The sequence below is a fragment of the Zeus faber genome (assembly GCF_960531495.2).
Source record: "Zeus faber genome assembly, chromosome: 17".
NCBI lineage: Eukaryota > Metazoa > Chordata > Actinopteri > Zeiformes > Zeidae > Zeus > Zeus faber.
In genome coordinates this window covers 8,195,302-8,215,962 of record NC_137204.1, presented here as the reverse complement: position 1 = coordinate 8,215,962, position 20,661 = coordinate 8,195,302, and the positions used below count along the sequence as shown (strand labels likewise).

Here is a 20,661-nt window from a genome sequence, read left to right as displayed (position 1 = left end):
ATATATTACATGGAATGGTAGATACAAGTGCCTCGACATATGGTTCCAAAATTGTTTGGGTATTAGGGTTAATAGGTTTTACATGGTAGGCTATTACCCATTGGTTATGGACTTGTCAGACAACCCCTTCCATGTCTCCATGTCTTCTCTTCTGGTCCATCGTTTTCATTTCTATCCCACAGGCTTCTTTCATAACCACACAGTTTTTCCCCCCTTTTCTTTCTTTCTTTCTTTCCCCCCGCCGTGACCTAATAACGCCGGTATCCAGTTCGTTTTCAAGGCACCCTGCGTCTATCATTTAGTTACACGGGTAGAAAAGAGTGGGAAACTAAGGCTATTTAAGGGTCGGAGTCAAATCATTGGGGGGGGGGGTCTGACCAAACGGCTCCTCGCACTTTAAAAAGACATTTTCTCCTCCTCTCTGTCTGCTTTTCTTGCTTCTCTCTCTCTCTCTCTCTCCCACCCCACCTCTCTCTCTCTCTCGCTCTCTCTCGCTCTCACTCCCAGAGTCTATGAAGAGCACAAGGCAAAAACCCACCCAGAGCCAAGGAGCAAGGAGACAAGGGGGATTGAAGAATTAAAACCCTTGTCACCTGAAGAAAAAACACTTTGTCTTACCTGTGGAGGCTTGTCAGCCAAGGTAGACTACCTTGCTACAGGTAAGGAGACATTTTTATGCATTGGTTTAACATAGAATTACACATTTGATGCAGTAATACCTGCAGAAAGAGCTTTATTTCTACAGAAATCATTGTTTTTTTATCATTATTATTTTCTGCTATTCCATTCATTGAATGCAATCATTCAGTTGGTAAAAGGGGAAAGATTTGTCTATTTTTTCATTCCTATTATTGAATGACATCATGAAAATAGCTCTGTTAAAGAAAAATGTTAAAAGATATAAGCTTGATGACCATGCTGACAACTAAAGTAGCTTTTACATTAGTTCTTTTCGGTGATAGTTTATAGGGGGGATGATATTCTCTGTGCATATTACAGCTTTTTTCCTTCTTCCCCTCTTCCCAAGATGATGTTTAGTGGAGGTGAATCACAGCGATGTGAGCAGGGGGGGGAGGAGGGATTTGATGTCATGACTTGACTATGGAGGGACGGAACATGTGGAGGAGTTATTCACAGGCTTTTGATTGCCCGAGTGAAAAAAGAAAATGTGCAAACCTCCGTGCCAAAAAAAGATTTTCCAAATTCACACAGACTGAATACCCTAACAATAAAAATGTGTAGGAGGGTGTGTGTGTGTGTGTGGGTAGGTGGGCGAGGTGGAATGTGGGAAAAGGCAGAAGAACTCCATATGCATCCAGCTGTCCATTCTGGTGAATCATCATCTTACTATAGGGCGATGCAATTATGTTCTCCTAAATGACTTTTCTTTCATACATTTAAATGGGTAGAAGAGCGAAGCGTCTGTGCAAAGCGATAAAACATTCCCGTTCGTCTGCTCTTTTCCATAATCAATTAGCTTTGCGTAATTGAAATTTTGGCCCTAGTTGATGTGGGGTTGTCGCAAACTTAACCCTGAGAGCTCTTATTCCAGTTGAGATCGATTCCCCAGGAGACAGCTTGAAATGGTTTAGAATTATGATATCATATCTCACTGCAACATTATAGGATGTCAGGTTATAGTTATAGTTTGTATAACCCCAACTCCAACCCTAACCCTCAGCTTGAAGAATAATTCCACTCGATCAAATTTATCTCTTATATCACGTTTCCCCCAATGAATGTCTTCAGCAGGATGCGTGTTGGTATTCACAAGGTAATTATGTGGGAATGTGTCCCCTACCCCTAACCCTCAGCTTGAAGAATAATTCCACCTGGTCTAGTTCATCGTGTTTTCCCCAATGAATGTCTTCAGCATTGTGTTTATTTGGTTTTCTCAAGGTAGTTAAGTGGGAATGTGTTAGTGGTGTGTGTGTGTGTGTGTGTGTGTGTGTGTGTGTGTGTGTGTGTGTGTGTGTGTGTGTGTGTGTGTGTGCGTGCGTGCGCGTGTGCGTCTGGGTGTGTGTGTGTGTGTGTGTGTGTGTGTGTGTGTGTGTGTGCGTGTGCATCTGTGTGTGTGTGTGTGTGTGTGTGTGTGTGTGTGTGTGTGTGTGTGTGTGTGTGTGTGTGTGTGTGTGTGTGCGTGCGCCCATGCGTGCGCGTGTGCGTGCGCGTGTGCGTCTGGGTGCGTGTGTGTGTGTGTGTGTGTGTGTGTGTGTGTGTGTGTGTGTGTGTGTGTGCGTGCGTGCGTGCGTGCGTGTGTGCGTGTGTGTGTGTGTGTGTGTGATGGTGTCTGGTGTGTGTGAGGGACAGCTGGTTTACCAACCGGAGCTGCCCCCTCAGGATGACCCCGCCAAAGGACGAGAGCATGGGGTGAAGGAAAAGTCACCTAACACGCTCTGCTGTCTGTGGATAATCTGAAGGGCATTCTCATTATTAGTCGAGAATTCTAGAATATTAGAAGAGGTTCTTTGTTCATTTATTAAACAATATTTTGAGAGTTAATAAGGTTTTTCGTATTTAAGATCAGATAAGACTGTACTGTACTTTATTGGAAATTCAGGTGTTGCAGCAGCGCAGTGGGGAACGTCAAGCACAGAGTGAGAAGATAAGCACAAAATTCACAATATGTACATTCAATGGTTTACAATATATAATTAACAGCACAACAAATTAAGATAATATAAGAAAAGTAATAATAAGCAGCTCACAAATATACAGTGTAGTTTCAGTGCAATGCAAAATAGAGGATATAAAATATGAAAAGTTGAAAAGCAAGCAAAGTGAGTGACAGCATGATTAATAATAATTGTTATAACTGTGTCAATTTGCAGTCTCCAAACACCAATATAGTAACATCATATTAAAAAATATAATCATTAAATATACTGTATAATAATATGATATTTTCCACTATAATATTATATTATTATGAATATAATATCCAATATATTGTAATGCACACAGTGCGAAAACAGGTTTCCATCCATTTTAATTTCAAGCTTTTCCAAATGTGCTCTTGTTTTTCTTTGGTCCACGTCCATTGAAGAACCCATAAATCTATTATGACTTCCTGTAGAGGATGAGACTGGACATGTTACATGAAAAAGGAAAGATGGCCATGCTCTGTTACTAGGCACTGGTACTGTTTTCCATTGGGATTCTGTGTGAATGGAAGTGTATTGGATATTGGAAATTGTCTTGCTATTTGTTTTTGGTATAGTGTTTTTTTTTTTAACATGTGTTTTTAAGTATTGCAATTATCATTTGTGCTTCCGCCATGAGTAAAGACCGTAAATAAGCCAATCAGCTGTTGCGTTTTCCATTTTCTACCACAAATGTTTCAGATTATTCCACTGGTGGCCTCAGGTTCCTTGATGTTTTTTCCATGCAGTCGGTGCAGGTGCTTTAACAACTAGCTTTTCCTCTGCTTTCGATGGGGGGGAGGGACAAAAAAGATGAAAAGAAGATGAGTGGGTTGGATCCATGTCCAGGTCTGGATCCTCGACTCTCTATCTCTGCAACTGTTTTCCATGAGAGGTTTGTCCTGACGTTCTGCTCCAGACGTTCTGGACAGGGAGTTGCCCTCAAGGTTCCAGGCTCTGCATCGACTGTTTTCTTTTACTTTATTACCATAAAGTAGCGGCAGTGGAAAATGTGAATTTCATGATAGAACAAATAACATTATAAAATCTACACAGGCGTAAAGAGCGGCACTTTTGAAATGTTGGATTGTATTATGAAAGTTGTTGATAGACTGTTCCACCGTAGGTATTATTATGCTATAATTTTTTTTATCATTCCGCATGTTAAAATTCATGACAGCCACCCATACAGAGACGGGAGGGGATGTTAAGCCATTATTTTCTTTATGTGTCTGACTTTAATGAGTTTAATTCTGCCCGGCCTCCTTCTTGTACTCTGGTAAAGCAGATGTCTTTGGTCGAGGCCAAAATTCCCACTTACTCCTTATTTTTTTTTTTTCAAGGGAAAAAGTTCCACCTTCTCACTGCCAGTGTGGGTGGGAGGAGTTTAAAAACGCTTAAACCATTCTGGTTTATAGATTAAGGAATACATTTCATATGTTTTGATCACGTCCCTAAATTGTCTCTCCAGGCGTCACGCTGTGAAACGTGATAAACTCAGTCAACCCCCGAGCAGACCCACAGTAGCATAAAGTATGTTCTTGACATACAGTAATAGATAGACAGACAGACAGATAGACAGACAGACAGACCAATACATAGATAGACAGATAGATAGATAGATAGATAGATAGATAGATAGATAGATAGATAGATAGATAGATAGATAGATAGATAGATTAAATATCATTTCCCCTCTGTATATTCAAATAGAGAATTAGGATTACAGTGAAATTGTTCTTCATGGGGACTACAAACCACCACCCGTGTACCTCGTCTCGTATGGATGGACGTGAGAAACACATTCTTTACAACTCCGGCCCCGGCCTGTCCCTCCAGCCCATCGCACCTCAGATGGGGGAAAAAGGGTTGTAAAACCTGAGCTCGGTTTTATGTGTCTGCTGCCGGAGATTAGGAGGAGGAGGGATGTTCAAATGAATCCTAATGATGAGATTACAGAGCAGGGGAGCAGGGTTAAATGTTTTGACAAATAGATTCCTAACCGTGGAGGTTAGATCTTCGAAAGCTGATAAGAGTGTGAATTACACCCATTTGTATATATGGACTTAGCTCGACGCCCAGAGTGTAACTGCATAAAAGGTTAAGCTTTTATCAAGTTCAATTTCATGTTCAATTGAATAACTTAAAAGTGCATTATTGCACTTAAATTATGCAAAACTCACTTTCTCAGTGCCTGTGCACATACATTTGGGTCTCTGGTGGCCCTACTAACACACAAACTGAGAAATTAGACAACCCGGTCAGTTTTGAGCTGTCCGTTTCAGGAAACATATGGTGAAACGAGGTGTTCATCCTAATACACGTCACCAGGGGCGTCATTCTAATTAGAACTGCCCTGCATCGGAGTAACTCCACCCACGGCTGGAACGCAACCGGACCCACTAGCATCCAAGCTAAGAGCAAATCATGTGAAGTGCTCTGTTGTTGGCTTACAGACCAGTGTGTGTGTGTGTGTGTGTGTGTGTGTGTGTGTGTGTGTGTGTGTGTGTGTGTGTGTGTGTGTGTGTGTGTGTGTGTGTGTGTGTGTGTGTGCATCTCTATCTTTCTGTGTGTGTGTGTGTGTGTGTGTGTGTGTGTGTGTGTGTGTGTGTGTGTGTGTGTGTGTGTGTGTGTGTCTACGGTAGGTTGACTGTACTGTATACTGCAGCGTGCGATCCGCTCCGTGTTTCTCCAAACAAAACCGTAGATATTTATTTGATTTATTTTATTTTCTGACGCTTTCGTAATTGAATAAAACAAAAAAAGCCTCAAGCCTTGTCGTACCCCGTGGTGCTCCAAGCTGCTCCGGACGCCGCGGTGGAAGTAGGAACACATTTTAAATGAGGCCTTGTAGATCTAATATGAGTGAGGATTCAGACGCTGGATTGCTTATTTCAAATTTGTTCAGAAACAGATTTTGGTGGACTGATAAGGTGAAATGAAAGAAAGTTTACAGAGAAAAACAACGGCATCCAGAGTAAAGCTCAAACCCCATTGGCTCACAGAGCTCAGGGCCCTTGGGAGGGTGGCTCATCACATCACCATAAACTAATTAAATAAATAAATAATGGAAAGGTCATAAAATGTAGGACGTGAATTGCCCATGAAAGCTTTAAATCAATAGGGACCATTCTACAATATAGAATAGAGTCTTGATATGAAGTATAAGTCTTGACAATAGGTTGACTTTAAATCTATCTAAAGTTTTATTGTTTGGATTTTTATTGTAATTATCCTCTTTGGCATTTTTCGGCCTCAAAGTGTCTGGCCCACGACAATTGCTGAACCCACGGACATGGTCGAGGTCTCGTTAGAACCAGGACATCTCAACATCTTATGGTTCAAGTTTGATGAAGACATTGTATTTCGGATATAACCCCTTGTCCGATGCGCAGTTGTGGTCCTCCTTACTTTGCTGGGTTCACGGAAGTGGTAAGAGACAAGAACGGCAAGTGCATGATGAGTTTCCAATTCTCGAAAACGTCAACCTTTTCCGATTTCATGGAATAGTAACCCAACGAAAAACCTGGACCCAAAAAAACATTGAAACTCATGAAATGGCAATTAGTCACAGAAAGACGCCAATGCTTCAAAATGTAATTCGTCACTAACACGACTCAAATGGACCCTGTGTATTGCTGCCTGCAGCAATTTAGGGATCCAGCCCGCATCCAAATCGATCCGCATACGGAGCAGAAATAAGTGAAAAACCGACCAGATTTGAACCAAATCACAGACACCATCGAATGCCAAAATATGTACAACAGAAACTATCTGGAACACAACAATGACATAAACAAACAGGGTTGAGGTGTCGTTTGAACCAATATGTCACAAACATCTCTTTGTTTAAGTTCATCCAAATTGATCCACATATTGAGCGGAAATTAGTGAATAACCGAACAACTTTGACCCAAAGTATCCAGGTGGTCATACTTGACTGATACACCACTGTTTGTAAATAAAATGAACGAGATGAGATTTAGAGTAAGACGATTTATGACGTTATTATTATTATTGTTATCATCATCATCATCATCATCATCATCATCATCATCATCATCATCAACATCATCATCAACATCATTGTTATTATTGCTATTATTGTCTAATATTAAAGCCTTTCAAGGACCATATAATACAAATATAATATACAATGATTTAAATATACAATTAAATACAATATATATTATATTAAAGACTTTTTAATAAAACATATTAAGGACATTTGTACAGCCAACGCTGGGACATTAGGAAAACGTGCATATATGCAAAATGTATAACCAGAAATGGCCTAATACAGTTGTTCAGTCATGGTTATGTCATTACTTTATTTAATCCGCAAGCAGAATCTACATTACATGGTGGGTTTTGGTCATCTTAATATTGGAGTTTCAGTGCCCAACCATGTTTAAATGAATAAAAAGTCCCTGAAATGGAGAACACACGTCATGCTTTCAATTGAAAGTCAATGCTAGTTCACTTAAACCCTGTTACTTTTCACGGTGTGAGGTAAATATGGTATGATGCCGAAAATGTTTATTCTCTGCAGAATATATCCCTGTGGGGAAAGCTAATGCAATGACATTTTAAACTTGGTATAAAATGTCTGGTGCTCGTTAAAAAAAACAACAACATATATTCATTGGAAAATCTTAAATTACTGTAATTCAAAACCGGTTTCCCACGCTGAGGAACAGTTTTGTCATTTGTTCTGGTCTTTATATACCACAAATTACAGTGTTGCAGTGTCCAGGTTATGAAGTCATCTGAGGGTTGAGGGATTATTATGTGGGAGATAAATCAGGTTATCCTGGATTTAACCCTTTAACATGTGCACTACACTAAAGTGCACAGGTGAAACGCTTGAAATATGTTGATTTGTAAATTTTTTATTAATATTATTATATATATATATATGTAGATGTAGATGGAAAAAAAGCCCGTCACAGGGAGACTTTCTCAGTCACTCAGTCGCCCCCAGTCACCCCCCCCACACACACACCCCCACCTTGTATTAGTGTAGGTTACAGGGACAAAACAATGATCAAATTGTGTGGCTAAGTAGCTGGTATAAATGCAGATATGCAGATATAGGCATTTCATTTACCTTTTCATTTAGGAGGTGGAGGTGGTCCCAGGGGTGAATCAGAGTTCTAGTCATTAAAGGAGTGACGATCGGGGTAATTGCACATCGTATACTGTCGTCCAGCCCCTCACTCTCTCCACCCCATGAGGAATGTGTTAATTCCTGGTCTGCAGGACATTTGAGCTGTTATTTACTCACTGCTCTGGAGCCCACTAGTGGTTAAGACAATGGTGTTTTATTGTTTGCAGATGTTCAGTCGTCATTAAGAAGCTTTTCAAGTCCACGCAGTCACACCACTGGGTAAGTAGACTAAATTACCCATATCTGACCATGTTTTACATATCTGACTGAACGTTAGAAGTGATTGTATTGATTTAGTGTGCTATTCTTGCTTGTTTGTTTCTAGGAAGGGTTTCAAAGGAAATTTTTACATCTACACCAACCAAACCCAAAATACTTAATCTAGGATGGGTACAAAGAGCCTTCTGGGCTGTGTTATATTGACTGCCATGCTAAGCCTCACGCAATCCGGGCTGATCAAGAAAATAACCAGGCATCGTCGCCAGACCGCCACGGAAGATCTACAGAACATCACCCTCCCCAATGCCCAACAACCCGTGGTCTTTAACCACGTGTATAACATCCACATGCCCGCCGGCTCCGTGTGCTCTGTGGACCTGGAAGCTCCGGGGGATTCAGACATGGAGCCCAGAGACGAGGCGGTGCCGGCGGCATCCTCGGGCCTCCGCGCCACTGCGCACACCATGGATAAGGAGAACCAGATCGTGTTCACCCACCGCATCAACATCCCCCGGCAGGCTTGCGGCTGCAGCGCTGACGAGCTGCCAGATCTGAAAGAGCTCCTCAACAGGTTGGAGATCCTGGAGGGAGAGGTTTCCACGCTAAGAGACCAATGCACGGGGGAGGCTGCCTGCTGCACGGCTCAGGTTATAGGTATATACGCGGGCTTCTCTTAAAGTCCACCCTGTTCATGCATTTTGAACCTTCAAAGTCCTGATTTTGCACATTAAGCAGTCACATTGGGACTGCAAATTGGAAATGAAATTTCAGACTTTCTAAGACATTTTAATGGCACAGTTTAACAAAATGTCAATGAATCAGGCCTGTGTTTCACAAAGGAATACGACGCTGCCAGTTAAAGTCATACACCGGGAAAAGACATTCTTTGTGGCTCAGTCGCAGAGCCATGAAGCTCCGACCCCCGCTGGCTTGCTATTCACTATTTTCACTGTATTAATATTACACGTGTCACGTGTCCAACCTGCACCAAATTCAACACTGCACGTCTGTGGGTCCCCAGCAATACACCCCAAGTGTGAAGTAGATCAGATGAACAGTTGTCGAGATAATCTAAGGACATTATAATCGAAGGACATACTGTACAGACAGACAGACAGACACAGAGACAGCCAGACAGACAGATTCCTGCCTTTATAGTTATTTGCTCAATCCATTCCAGGACACGGATGTCAAAGGATGTCTTAAACTTGTCAAATATTAGACAAGAAAATGGACATTATTGAAAAAGGGCTGTTATATAACACATTCAACCATATTTGTAGCATATAACTATTTGACTCGTAGGTTGTTGCTTATGAAGTCCCCACATTACAAATACACTGTTCCCTCCTGTTGTTTTTTATATCCAGGGCAAACTTCCCCTTTTAGACACCAGTTTCTCTGTACCCAAAACCAATGGAAAAAACAATGGCATGTGTAAAAACTAGTAGTAGGCTGTATCTAGTTTTGTTATTTTTATCTGTTTTTCCCCTTATCTCTCTTAGGTGAGGTGGGCACTAAGCCTTACTGCAACGGTCGTGGGAATTACAGTTCGGAGTCCTGTGGCTGCATATGTGAGCCTGGCTGGAAGGGAACCAATTGCACTGAGTCCGAGTGCCCCAACGCCTGCAGCGATCGAGGTCGCTGCATAGACGGAAAGTGTGAATGCTTCCAAGGCTTTGCTGGAGAAGACTGTAATAGGGAGATTTGTCTTGTGGACTGCGGAAAGAACGGGCGCTGTCTGAGCGGACTCTGCGTCTGCTCTGACGGCTTTTTCGGTGAAGACTGTTCTCAGACCGACTGCCCGACCAACTGCTTGGGCCGCGGTCGCTGCGTAGATGGTGAATGTGTGTGCGAGGAGCGTTGGACGGGCTTTGACTGCTCCGAACTCACCTGCCCCAAAGACTGCTACGACCGTGGCCGTTGTTTGAACGGAACCTGCTACTGCGACGAGGGCTACACTGGGGAGGACTGCGGGGATCGCGTCTGTCCCAACGACTGCCGGGGTAATGGCTTCTGCGTTGACGGCCGGTGCATCTGTAGCGCTGGCTACAGCGGAGAGGACTGCTCCAAGCTGACCTGCCTGAACGACTGTAACAGCAGAGGAACCTGCTTTAACGGCTTGTGTATTTGTGAAAGCGGTTACCAGGGGGAAGACTGCAGCCAGCTAGCTTGTCTCAACAACTGTAACCACAGAGGGCAGTGCATCAATGGACACTGTGCCTGTGACGTTGGCTTCCAGGGAGACGACTGTTCCGAACTTTCCTGCCCCAACAACTGCCTCAACAGGGGTCGCTGCGTCAACGGCCAATGCGTCTGCGAGGAAGGTTTCTCCAGCGAGGACTGCAGGATCAAGACGTGCCCTTCAAATTGCTACGGCCGTGGAGAATGCATAGAAGGCGCCTGCGTGTGCTTTGCTGGCTTCACCGGCATGGACTGCGGCGAACTCAGCTGCCCCAACAATTGTCTAAATCGCGGTCGGTGTAACGACGGGCAATGTGTATGCGACGAAGGATTCTCCGGAGAGGACTGCAGTCAGAAAGCCTGTCCCAATGACTGCCTGGCCCAGGGATACTGCCTGGATGGCAAGTGCGTCTGTCAGGAGGGTTATGCAGGGGATGACTGCTCTGTGCTCACCTGCCCCGATAACTGTAACACTAGAGGACGTTGCATCAATGGCAAGTGCATGTGTGAGGAAGGATACGAGGGAGACGACTGCAGAGAGCTGAGCTGCCCCCACAACTGCCAGCACAAAGGCCGCTGCATGAACGGCCTCTGCGTGTGTGACGAGGGATACATCGGAGATGACTGTTCAGAAGGTAACTGCATGAATCTAGAAAATACAGTAGACATTTTGAAAATCCAATGTAATGACATCTTAAATCTAAATTGAACACAAATTGACGGCCTCCACTCAATTTTGATAGCTTTTGAAACACCTTCATCTTCTTTCCCAGTCTCACCCCCTAAGGACCTCAGTGTTACTGATGTTACCCCCAAGACCGTTGACCTGTCTTGGAGCAACGACATGCTGGTAACAGAGTATCTTGTAACGTACGTGCCCACCGGCCCTGGAGGCTTGCACCAGGAGTTCACGGTGCCAGGAGACAAAACTGCTGCTGCTGTCACAGAGTTGGAACCGGGCATCGAGTACCTGATCAATGTCTACGCCATTCTGAGCAACAAGAAGAGCGTCCCTGTTAGTGCAAGAGTTGCTACAAGTAAGTGAAAATTGTCCCATTGAAGTAATATATTATCATAACATGTAATATAATATAATATAGAAAATATACTATAAAATAATAAAATGTTATATTATTTAAGACAGTATAATATCATACAGAAAACAGTGTATCATATAATATAAAACATTGAATAATATTAATAATTACATTAATAACATATAATTAGTATAATTCTATTATATTATATTATAGTATTTAATCCATTGAATGTTAGATGTACCTTCCACATTTATTTGTTTCTAGTTAATACTTCTTCACGTGTATTTTTTTATAATTCATATTTTTATATATGATATTATTATATTAATATATTGTATTGAAACTGTATATGCTCTTGTGTTGCATTATATTCTATGTGATATTGTTGTGCACCAGGTCTCCCACAGCCAGAGGGTGTGAAGTTCAAATCGGTGCAGGAGACCTCCGTGGAGGTCCAATGGGACCAGCTAGACTTTACCTTTGATGGCTGGGAGCTGTATTTTCGCAACACAGTCAGTCTGATTGTACTAAAAACAATCGAAAACTATTATATACTACTATCAAACTTGATGTTACTCTAAAGAATACAGTCAGTAATGTTTACTGGTCATAAGATCTTTAATCTCTCTACTGTAGCTACTAGTTCATACATTTATAAAAACTGGAATCCATTACCATGTTGTACTGTTCAATTGATGTAATGTGATCATCTTGTGTTTTATGGGATGTTCAGAAAGAGGAGAATGGAAAGATTGTGAACATCCTTCCACCTGGACAGAACAGCTTTCACCAGTCAGGCCTGGGTCCAGGTCAGGAGTACGAGGTCTCCATCAGCGTCATCAGGAACAACACCAGAGGACCAGCGACGTCTAAGAATTTCACCACCAGTGAGTTTAAACTAAAAAACATACAGTACAATATAATATAATATAATGTAATTACAATATAAAGTTGTTCATGCTGTCATTAATCCAGCGTTAACCTTGAATCTTTCTAAATTATCAATTGTTTTTAAAAGGGCTTGTAGCTTGTAAAAATATGTATAAAAATGTATGGAAAAGAATATATAATTTATAATTTTTCTATACATTTGACAACATTATTAAAAAAATCTACATCCAGGACTATATATATATATATATATATATATATATATATATATAAAATATTGGGAAGTTCAAAATAAAGACTTATATTGTAAAAATATCGAAGTACCACAAAAACAACAAAATAAGTCTGCAGGAGGACATGAAGGGAACTTTGTTTTCTAATAAATGAGTTAATAGCTGCTATTGGCCTTGTAAACATTTTATTACAGAGTCTTACTGCATATATCATGGAGTGAATTGCTTCACTATGCATAGGCAATCAGAATGGAATGCCAGGCTAAACAATCTCCCGCGTGCATGGAAAAGCCATTTAGTTTACAAGTCCTTGTTGATTGACTCCCTGAGTTACTTTCCTTTCCATATCTGAGGTAATCTGTTTACATAGGTCGAAACATCACAGCTCAGAGTCGTGGGGGAACGAAAGTACATTTATGGAGTAAACCCTTCGGAATCGGGTATCCCCAGAGGATTTTAACACCGCTCTAAATTGTGCTGAAGTACTTTTTCCTCCAGAAATAATCTGCAGAAATCTATATGGTTGTAAGTGTAATTCATCGTCCAGGCGGAGTGAATTATAATTTATCCCATCATAGCCTCCCCCTGCATGTGTCACAAAAAATCATTGTTTTACTGCTGCTGGGTATTTTTGTTTTTGCATTCGTAAGAGTAACTTCATCACAATATAAGTATCAATGTTCCAAATGTATTAGACTTTTGACTTTCATTGACTCCCATTAACTTCCTGGATTCTTCCATTGACTTCCATCACTCTCATTAACTTCCTTGATTCTTCTATTGACTTCCATTACTCTCATAACTTCCTGGTTTCTTACATTTACTTCATGGTTTCTTCTATTTACTCCTAAAAATTGAATAAACTTCCTGGATTCCTCAATTAATTTCCATTACTTCCATTAACTTCCTGGATTCTTCTATTTGCTCCCATTAATCTCATTAACTTCCTGGATTCTTCCATTTACTGCTATTAATCTAATAAACCTTCTGGATTCTTCCATTGACTTTTATTACTTACATTGACTTCTTGGATTATTCCATTGACTTCCATTACTTCCATTAACTCCCTGGATTCTTCCATTGACTTCCATTACTCTCATAAACTTCCTGTATTCTTCCATTGTCTTCCATTACTGTCATTAACATCCTGTATTCTTCCTTTGACTTCCATTTCGTTCATTGACTTCCTGGATTCTTCCACTGACTTTCATTACTCTCATTAACTTCCTGGATTCTTCCATTGACTTCCATTACTCTCATTAACGTCCTGTAGCCTTCCATTGACTTCCTGGATTCTTCCATTTACTCCCAATAATCTAATGTCCTTCCTGGATTCTTCCATTGACTTCCATTATCTTCATTTACTTCCTGGATTCTTCAACTGATTTCCTGGATTCTTCCATTTACTCCCATTAATCTAATAAACTTCCTGAAATTCTTCCATTGACTTCCATTACTCCCATTAACTTCCTGGATTCTTCCATTAACTCCCATTACTCCCATTAACTTCCTTGATTCTTCCATTGACTTACATTACTTCCATTAACTTCCTGGATTCTTCCATTGACTTCCGTTGCTCTCATTAACGTCCTGTATTCTTTCGTTGTCTTCAATTACTCTCATTGACTTCCTGGATTCTTCCATTGACTTCCATTATTCTTATTTACTTCCTGGATTCTTCCATTGACTTCCATTACTTCCATTTACTTCCTGGATTCTTCCACTGACTTCCTGGATTCTTCCATCCACTTCCCTTAATCTAATAAACTTCCTGGATTCTTCTATTGACTTCCATTCCTTCCAATTACTTCCTGGTTTCTTTCATTGACTTCCTGGATTCTCCCATTTACTCCCATTAATCTAATAAACTTCCTGGATTATTCCATTACTCCCATTAACTTCCTGCATTCTTCCATTGACTTCCATTACTTCCATTAACTTCCTGGATTCCTCCATTGACTTCCTTTACTCCCATTAACTTCCTGGATTCTTCTATTGACTTCCATTCCTTCCAATTACTTCCTGGTTTCTGTCATTGACTTCCTGGATTCTCCCATTTACTCCCATTAATCTAATAAACTTCCTGGATTATTCCATTAGTCCCATTAACTTCCTGGATTCTTCCATTGACTTCCATTACTTCCATTAACTTCCTGGATTCCTCCATTGACTTCCTTTACTCCCATTAACTTCCTGGATTCTTCCATTGACTTCCATTACTTCCATTTACTTCCTGGATTCTTCCACTGACTTCCTGGATTCTTCCATTCACTTCCCTTAATCTAATAAACTTCCTGGATTCTTCTATTGACTTCCATTCCTTCCAATTACTTCCTGGTTTCTTTCATTGACTTCCTGGATTCTCCCATTTACTCCCATTAATCTAAAAAACTTCCTGGATTACTCCATTACTCCCATTAACTTCCTGGATTCTTCCATTGACTTCCATTACTTCCATTAACTTCCTGGATTCCTCCATTGACTTCCTTTACTCCCATTAACTTCCTGGATTCTTCTATTGACTTCCATTCCTTCCAATTACTTCCTGGTTTCTTTCATTGACTTCCTGGATTCTCCCATTTACTCCCATTAATCTAAAAAACTTCCTGGATTACTCCATTACTCCCATTAACTTCCTGGATTCTTCCATTGACTTCCATTACTTCCATTAACTTCCTGGATTCCTCCATTGACTTTCTTTACTCCCATTAACTTCCTGGATTCTTCCATTGACTTCCATTACTTCCATTTACTTCCTGGATTCTTCCACTGACTTCCTGGATTCTTCCATTCACTTCCCTTAATCTAATAAACTTCCTGAATTCTTCTATTGACTTCCATTCCTTCCAATGACTTCCTGGTTTCTTTCATTGACTTCCTGGATTCTCCCATTTACTCCCATTAATCTAAAAAACTTCCTGGATTACTCCATTACTCCCATTAACTTCCTGGATTCTTCCATTGACTTCCATTACTCCCATTAACTTCCTGGATTCTTCCATTGACTTCCATTACTTCCATTAACTTCCTGGATTCCTCCATTGACTTCCTTTACTCCCATTAACTTCCTGAATTCTTCCATTGACTTCCATTACTTCCATTAACTTCCTGGATTCCTCCATTGACTTCCTTTACTCCCATTAACTTCCTGGATTCTTCCATTGACTTCCTTTACTCCCATTAACTTCCTGGATTCCTCCATTGACCCCCTTTACTTCCACTGACCTCTTGTCCAGAAATCGATGGCCCTCCCCAGGTGGAGGTGAAGGACGTGACGGATTCCTCGGCTCTGGTCACCTGGCCCCAGCCAGTGGCCAATATCGATGGGATGGTTGTGTCTTACGGACCCAGTTCAGACCCATCGGATAAAAGCCGTCAGGAGCTCTCCGCCACAGACAGACAGCACAGCATTGACGGTCTGAGGCCGGACACCGAGTACCAGGTCTCCCTGATCTCCAGGAGGGGCAATGTCACCAGCAACCCAGTGACCAAGACATTTACCACAGGTAAGTGTTAAAAGACATAATTAGCTCATGAGTATGTGGTTAAGTTGTTAAGTTTAGACAGAAACTGCAAGTAAATACTTCACTAAGCAGCTCACATAAAAAATAGGCAATAATAATAAAGCTATACGAATAAAAATTGAAAAACAATAAAATGGCAGCATGCAATGAACCAAAGAATTGGCTGGAAAAATGTCAATATACCGTCCAATAAACAATGATTATTTTAATGGAAATTAATCTAATTTTATATTCATTTATTTCATTTTTATTCTGAATTTTTTTAATCTTCAATTTACCTCCTATATCCTTGTCTCCGTAGTATCTCATCTCATCTCACCCAAAATTAACTGCAAGGTCGAAAATGTGAAAATATACACAGTAAACAATAGAAGAAAATGGCAATAGATGATAAATATAATGTTAAACAATCTATACGTATAAAACAATAAAACCCCCCAAAAAATAAACTAGAAATAATTGTTAATGTGCAATAAACCTAAGAGATGAACAATGTGATAAACGTAACAATAAACCACGAAAATACAACAAAAGGAAAAAAACAATGAATGTATGGTGATATATAAACAGACGGACAAAAATGTGAAATAATTTGTGATTGTTCGGATAGAACCCTTATACTACATCGTTGGCTACTGAGGACATACAATAACTCGTTGGTTTTCCGCAGACCTGGATGGCCCGAGGGACGTGCGTATCCTGTCCCAGACGGATGATGGCATCACTCTAGAATGGAGCAACAGTTTGGCAGATGTCGGCAGCTACAGGCTGAAATATAGTCCCATTGCTGGGGGTTCTCACGGCGAGGAGCTTTTCCCACGCGGATCTGGACCAACCACGCAGGCTACTGTTACCGGTGAGACTCTGCAGTAAATAAATAATAAATAACCTCTTGGATCTTGAATCTTGAATCTATTTTGCCCTTTTTTTTTTTGCTTTGCAGGGCTAATGCCAGGAACAGAGTACGGAATCGGAGTTACTGCTGTGAAGAATGAGAGAGAAAGTTTTCCGGCTACTACAAATGCAGCTACGGGTATGAGAGTGTCGAAGAAGGGTCCCCATTATGCACGGTTACGCATGGTTGCGCACAGTGTTTATTTGGTTTCATTCAATTACATTAATACATCTACAATAAAAAAAAAAAAAAACCTGGAACGGAAAGGATCTCCTGCTCATCAGGCCAACAGTGACAGGCACCCACGCACAAGTGAAAAATTTACAAAATGAATTTGACTTATTTTGGGATTCTCATCGTGAGACACACGAGGTGTAGTGTGTGAGAATGTGAACTGGTAGATATACATGAGTCTTACGGTCTAAGCGTGAGACTTGGCAGCTCTGTATAACAATTATTTAAAAACATTTTTTAATGTAATTTTAGTAATGCAGGTAATTACCTGGAGCCGCAATTTAAACACCATCCACGTGCAAATTCTCCATCTACTTCCTTGTTGTGGTGCACATACATCCACATACAGTACATCCTCTCTGTGTGCGCAAATGGATGAGCTTTGTCCATGCACTCTACTGCTTCATATGGGGGGGGTTTTCGTACTGAAAATATTGCTTACGGTGGCAAATATCATAATATCTGATATTATCGAATATTGCCCCAAGCCTAATAACGGTAGTAATAAGGGTAAAAGCACTAATGGTCCTTGTATCTATACTCCAACGTGGTAATAAATGTCTCCGCGCAAAGTATAGTCTAGATTTGCAATAATCTAAAGTGGTATTATAGATTTAGTCCGATGCAAGGTGTAATCCAAATTTACAGTCAAAGATGGTAATGAGCATGCATATGACATAATCTGTGTTGATTCCGCTTCAGAACTGAAGTAGCAGTTACTGTATATCCCTTCTGTTTAAGTCCTTAGTCACATGCAAATTGCGGTGTTTCACTATCCTTAATATGTCCCTCAGATCTTGATCCACCCAAAGATCTAGAAGTGACAGAGTCGACGGAGACCACTCTCGCGTTACAGTGGCAAACACCGCAGGCCAAGATCACCAGCTACAGCCTGGCGTATGTCTCGAGGGACGGCCAAAGACTAGAGGTGGACGTCCCAGCCTCAGAAACAACCCACACTTTGGACAACCTGAACCCAGGCACGGTTTACAACGTCACCATGATGGCCAAGAGGGGCCCAAAGCAGAGCGCGCCCGCAACCCTCTCCGCTTCCACAGGTAAGTGGAAGTGCAATGAGATGTACGGCGTGAAATGATTTTCTCACTTGATGTATTGTTATGTGTTTTTCTTGTAGCCTCTTTTACCTTTTACTCAGCTCGCGTCGACGTCCCCGAGCTAACGACACAAACGGGCTCGGAGGATAATATCATTAGCTTTGTGAATTTAGAAGCTTCTGATTCTCAGCTCTCTGGGATGGGACCTGGGGAAGATCATCTAACGGCCCTGACTATCTCGGGGATCACATCCGATGGATTTGAGCTCTCCTGGGAGCCTTTGTCGCATGGAGACCACTCTAGTTTCACAGTAGAATGTAGAGACGCTCAGCGTTTGTCAGCCGTCAAAGAGGTCCATCTCCGGGGCGACGCCAGCGGCTGTAGAATCCAAGGCCTGAATGCGTCGACAGTATATCACATAAAACTTTACGGGATAACCAATAGCACACCATCTGTACTCACTGAAGCTGTCGCAGTCACAGGTATAAGCTTCTCTTTTGAACTGCAGCGTATTGTCACGTTTCCAAACCTTCATTTTCGCTTGAATTTCTTCTCATTCCTTTGGTGCTGACAAGCTGCACAGAATGGTTTGCATGATAACATTTTATTTGTTGAGTCGGACTAGGAAACATTCCTTTTACATGCATCTTCAGAACGGTTGGCATGGCATGGTGAAGATCCAGACAAGATGACTGCATCTCTACGCTAAGTGCTTTGGATTGAGAAGTGTGGAATGGTGTTGCTTTCCAAATACGCTGACCTTTTTCCTTCATTTGCTACTACCCACTTACTATTCCAGCGTTTTCCAGTTTTGGACTCAGTGTGTGGACTCAGTTTGACAGTTTGTGCCTGTAATTCTATCCATTACAAACCAACTCAGCCATTGGTTTGCGGTTGGTGGTTAATGTGATGCATGTCAAAAATCACTAATTTCAAAAAGGCTGTGCATCAAGATTTATGAATAGAGATCTTTCTACTGGATGATTATAAATAACAGCTGCGCATGGCATCCATTTGAAGAAAACTGTGTACTTCCACTGTGGTGGACTACTCAGAAGAACCTTCAAGAATTAATGACAGACATGTCAATAATGTCCTCTCATTAATCAAATGACATCATCAGCATAACTGACAAAAGTGGCGTATGGCAACACCAAGTATTTGACACGTTTGACACTCAATTTCTTTTCACAGGTTACTTTTACATTTTTTCTGTTTTCCCCATCAAAAGTTCAGATTACCCTTGTAATTTCTATAACGTACTTTTATTCATTGTAGCACCCGAGCTTATCACTCCGAGTGTCATTGTCGGTGTCAAAGACAACCCGACTACACCGCAGCTTGCTCTGGATGTGGGAGTTGTCCAAACCACAGTTTCCCCTCATACCTCCTCTGTCCCTGGAACTGTTGGGTCCGCCCCTGGAGCCGGGACAAAGGCTTCTGGTCCGGAAGCGTTGAGAGAACTAACAGTCACAAACGTGACCCCTACTAGTATGAGGGTTATCAAAGGTAATGAGACTTTTGATAACTTCTCAGTGGAGGTCAGTGCTTCGGCAAGGCCGGCAAATCCTCAAGTCACCACCGCCGTACGGGAAAGTGTCAGGAGCGCTGAAATAGAGGGCTTGTCCCCTTCGACAGGCTATGACAGTGCATTGCTTGGGCTGGTCGAAGTGCAAGAGAAATCTCTACCTCTGAAAACCTTTGCTCCCACAGGTACAAACAGTACAATGTCTTTGTGAAAGCCGTCGATCAAAACCCGGGGCAATTTCTCCAGTTCTTGTTTAGTATCAGATATTGAACATTGATACTTTCTATAGTCGGATAACCACAATGCGTTGCAGCGTAATCATGTTACCTTTATGCATGCCATCTTAATTTATTCACTTATTGTCTGGCATTTTCAATCGTTTTCTGTTGATGTTGTCTTCCCGGTTTTAGAATAATCTTCTTTTCAAAGTTGTTGTTTTTTTTTGACAATGTTGAAATCGCATTATTTTGTCGTTGAATTGACCACACTCTGATTTGTCTGTCTACCAGAAGGGCCAGTGAAGCCTCTGGTGGTGAATCTCACTATCTTCGATATAACATGGGACGGCTTCACTGCGTCCTGGAGCCCCGAGGACGGGGAATTTGAGGGCTTTGTCATTGAAGTTACAAACTTGGAGAATCTGGCCGAGAGCCAGAACCTCACTCTCTCTGGCGATGCCCTCAGCCTTGGAATCTCTGGGCTGACTCCCAACACCAGCTACATGGTCGCTCTGTATGGGATGCATCAGGGCTCCTTCCTTGAACCCCTTTACATTGCAGCCACCACAGGTACCTCTCCAGTGGCCATGCTGCAGCACTTTGCCCTCTAACTTCCTTCTCACTTTTCCTTTCTTCACTTTTTTTCCACTGAACATACACCTCTCTGTTTCCAGTCGAGATCTGCAGGAACTACTGGAACTACTTCCATTCAAATGACACACAGACACATTTTGTGCAGGCATATTTCTATCCATTGTCTGGTCTATTACATCAAGTATTAGCATTTGCATGAGACAAAATTGTGTGTGTTTCATCATCTAATGTTCC

General features: G+C 41.5%; 1 protein-coding gene across 3 annotated transcripts in view; it reads left to right on the top strand.

The window, feature by feature from the left end:
• Positions 1–530: 530 nt before the first annotated feature.
• LOC307243248 (tenascin-like) overlaps positions 531–20,661 on the top strand; it is a 37,184-nt gene continuing 17,053 nt past the window's right edge. For all 3 annotated transcript variants that reach the window (XM_080017955.1, XM_080017954.1, XM_080017953.1), the window contains exons 1-14: positions 531–659; positions 7,980–8,031; positions 8,138–8,685; positions 9,537–10,850; positions 10,989–11,252; positions 11,652–11,767; positions 11,989–12,142; positions 15,616–15,885; positions 16,574–16,759; positions 16,847–16,936; positions 17,827–18,090; positions 18,168–18,569; positions 19,366–19,800; positions 20,125–20,403. In XM_080017955.1, the coding sequence (XP_079874081.1) occupies positions 8,199–8,685; positions 9,537–10,850; positions 10,989–11,252; positions 11,652–11,767; positions 11,989–12,142; positions 15,616–15,885; positions 16,574–16,759; positions 16,847–16,936; positions 17,827–18,090; positions 18,168–18,569; positions 19,366–19,800; positions 20,125–20,403 (4,261 nt within the window). In that variant the 5' untranslated portion in view covers positions 531–659; positions 7,980–8,031; positions 8,138–8,198. The remainder of the gene's footprint in view (positions 660–7,979; positions 8,032–8,137; positions 8,686–9,536; positions 10,851–10,988; positions 11,253–11,651; positions 11,768–11,988; positions 12,143–15,615; positions 15,886–16,573; positions 16,760–16,846; positions 16,937–17,826; positions 18,091–18,167; positions 18,570–19,365; positions 19,801–20,124; positions 20,404–20,661) is intronic.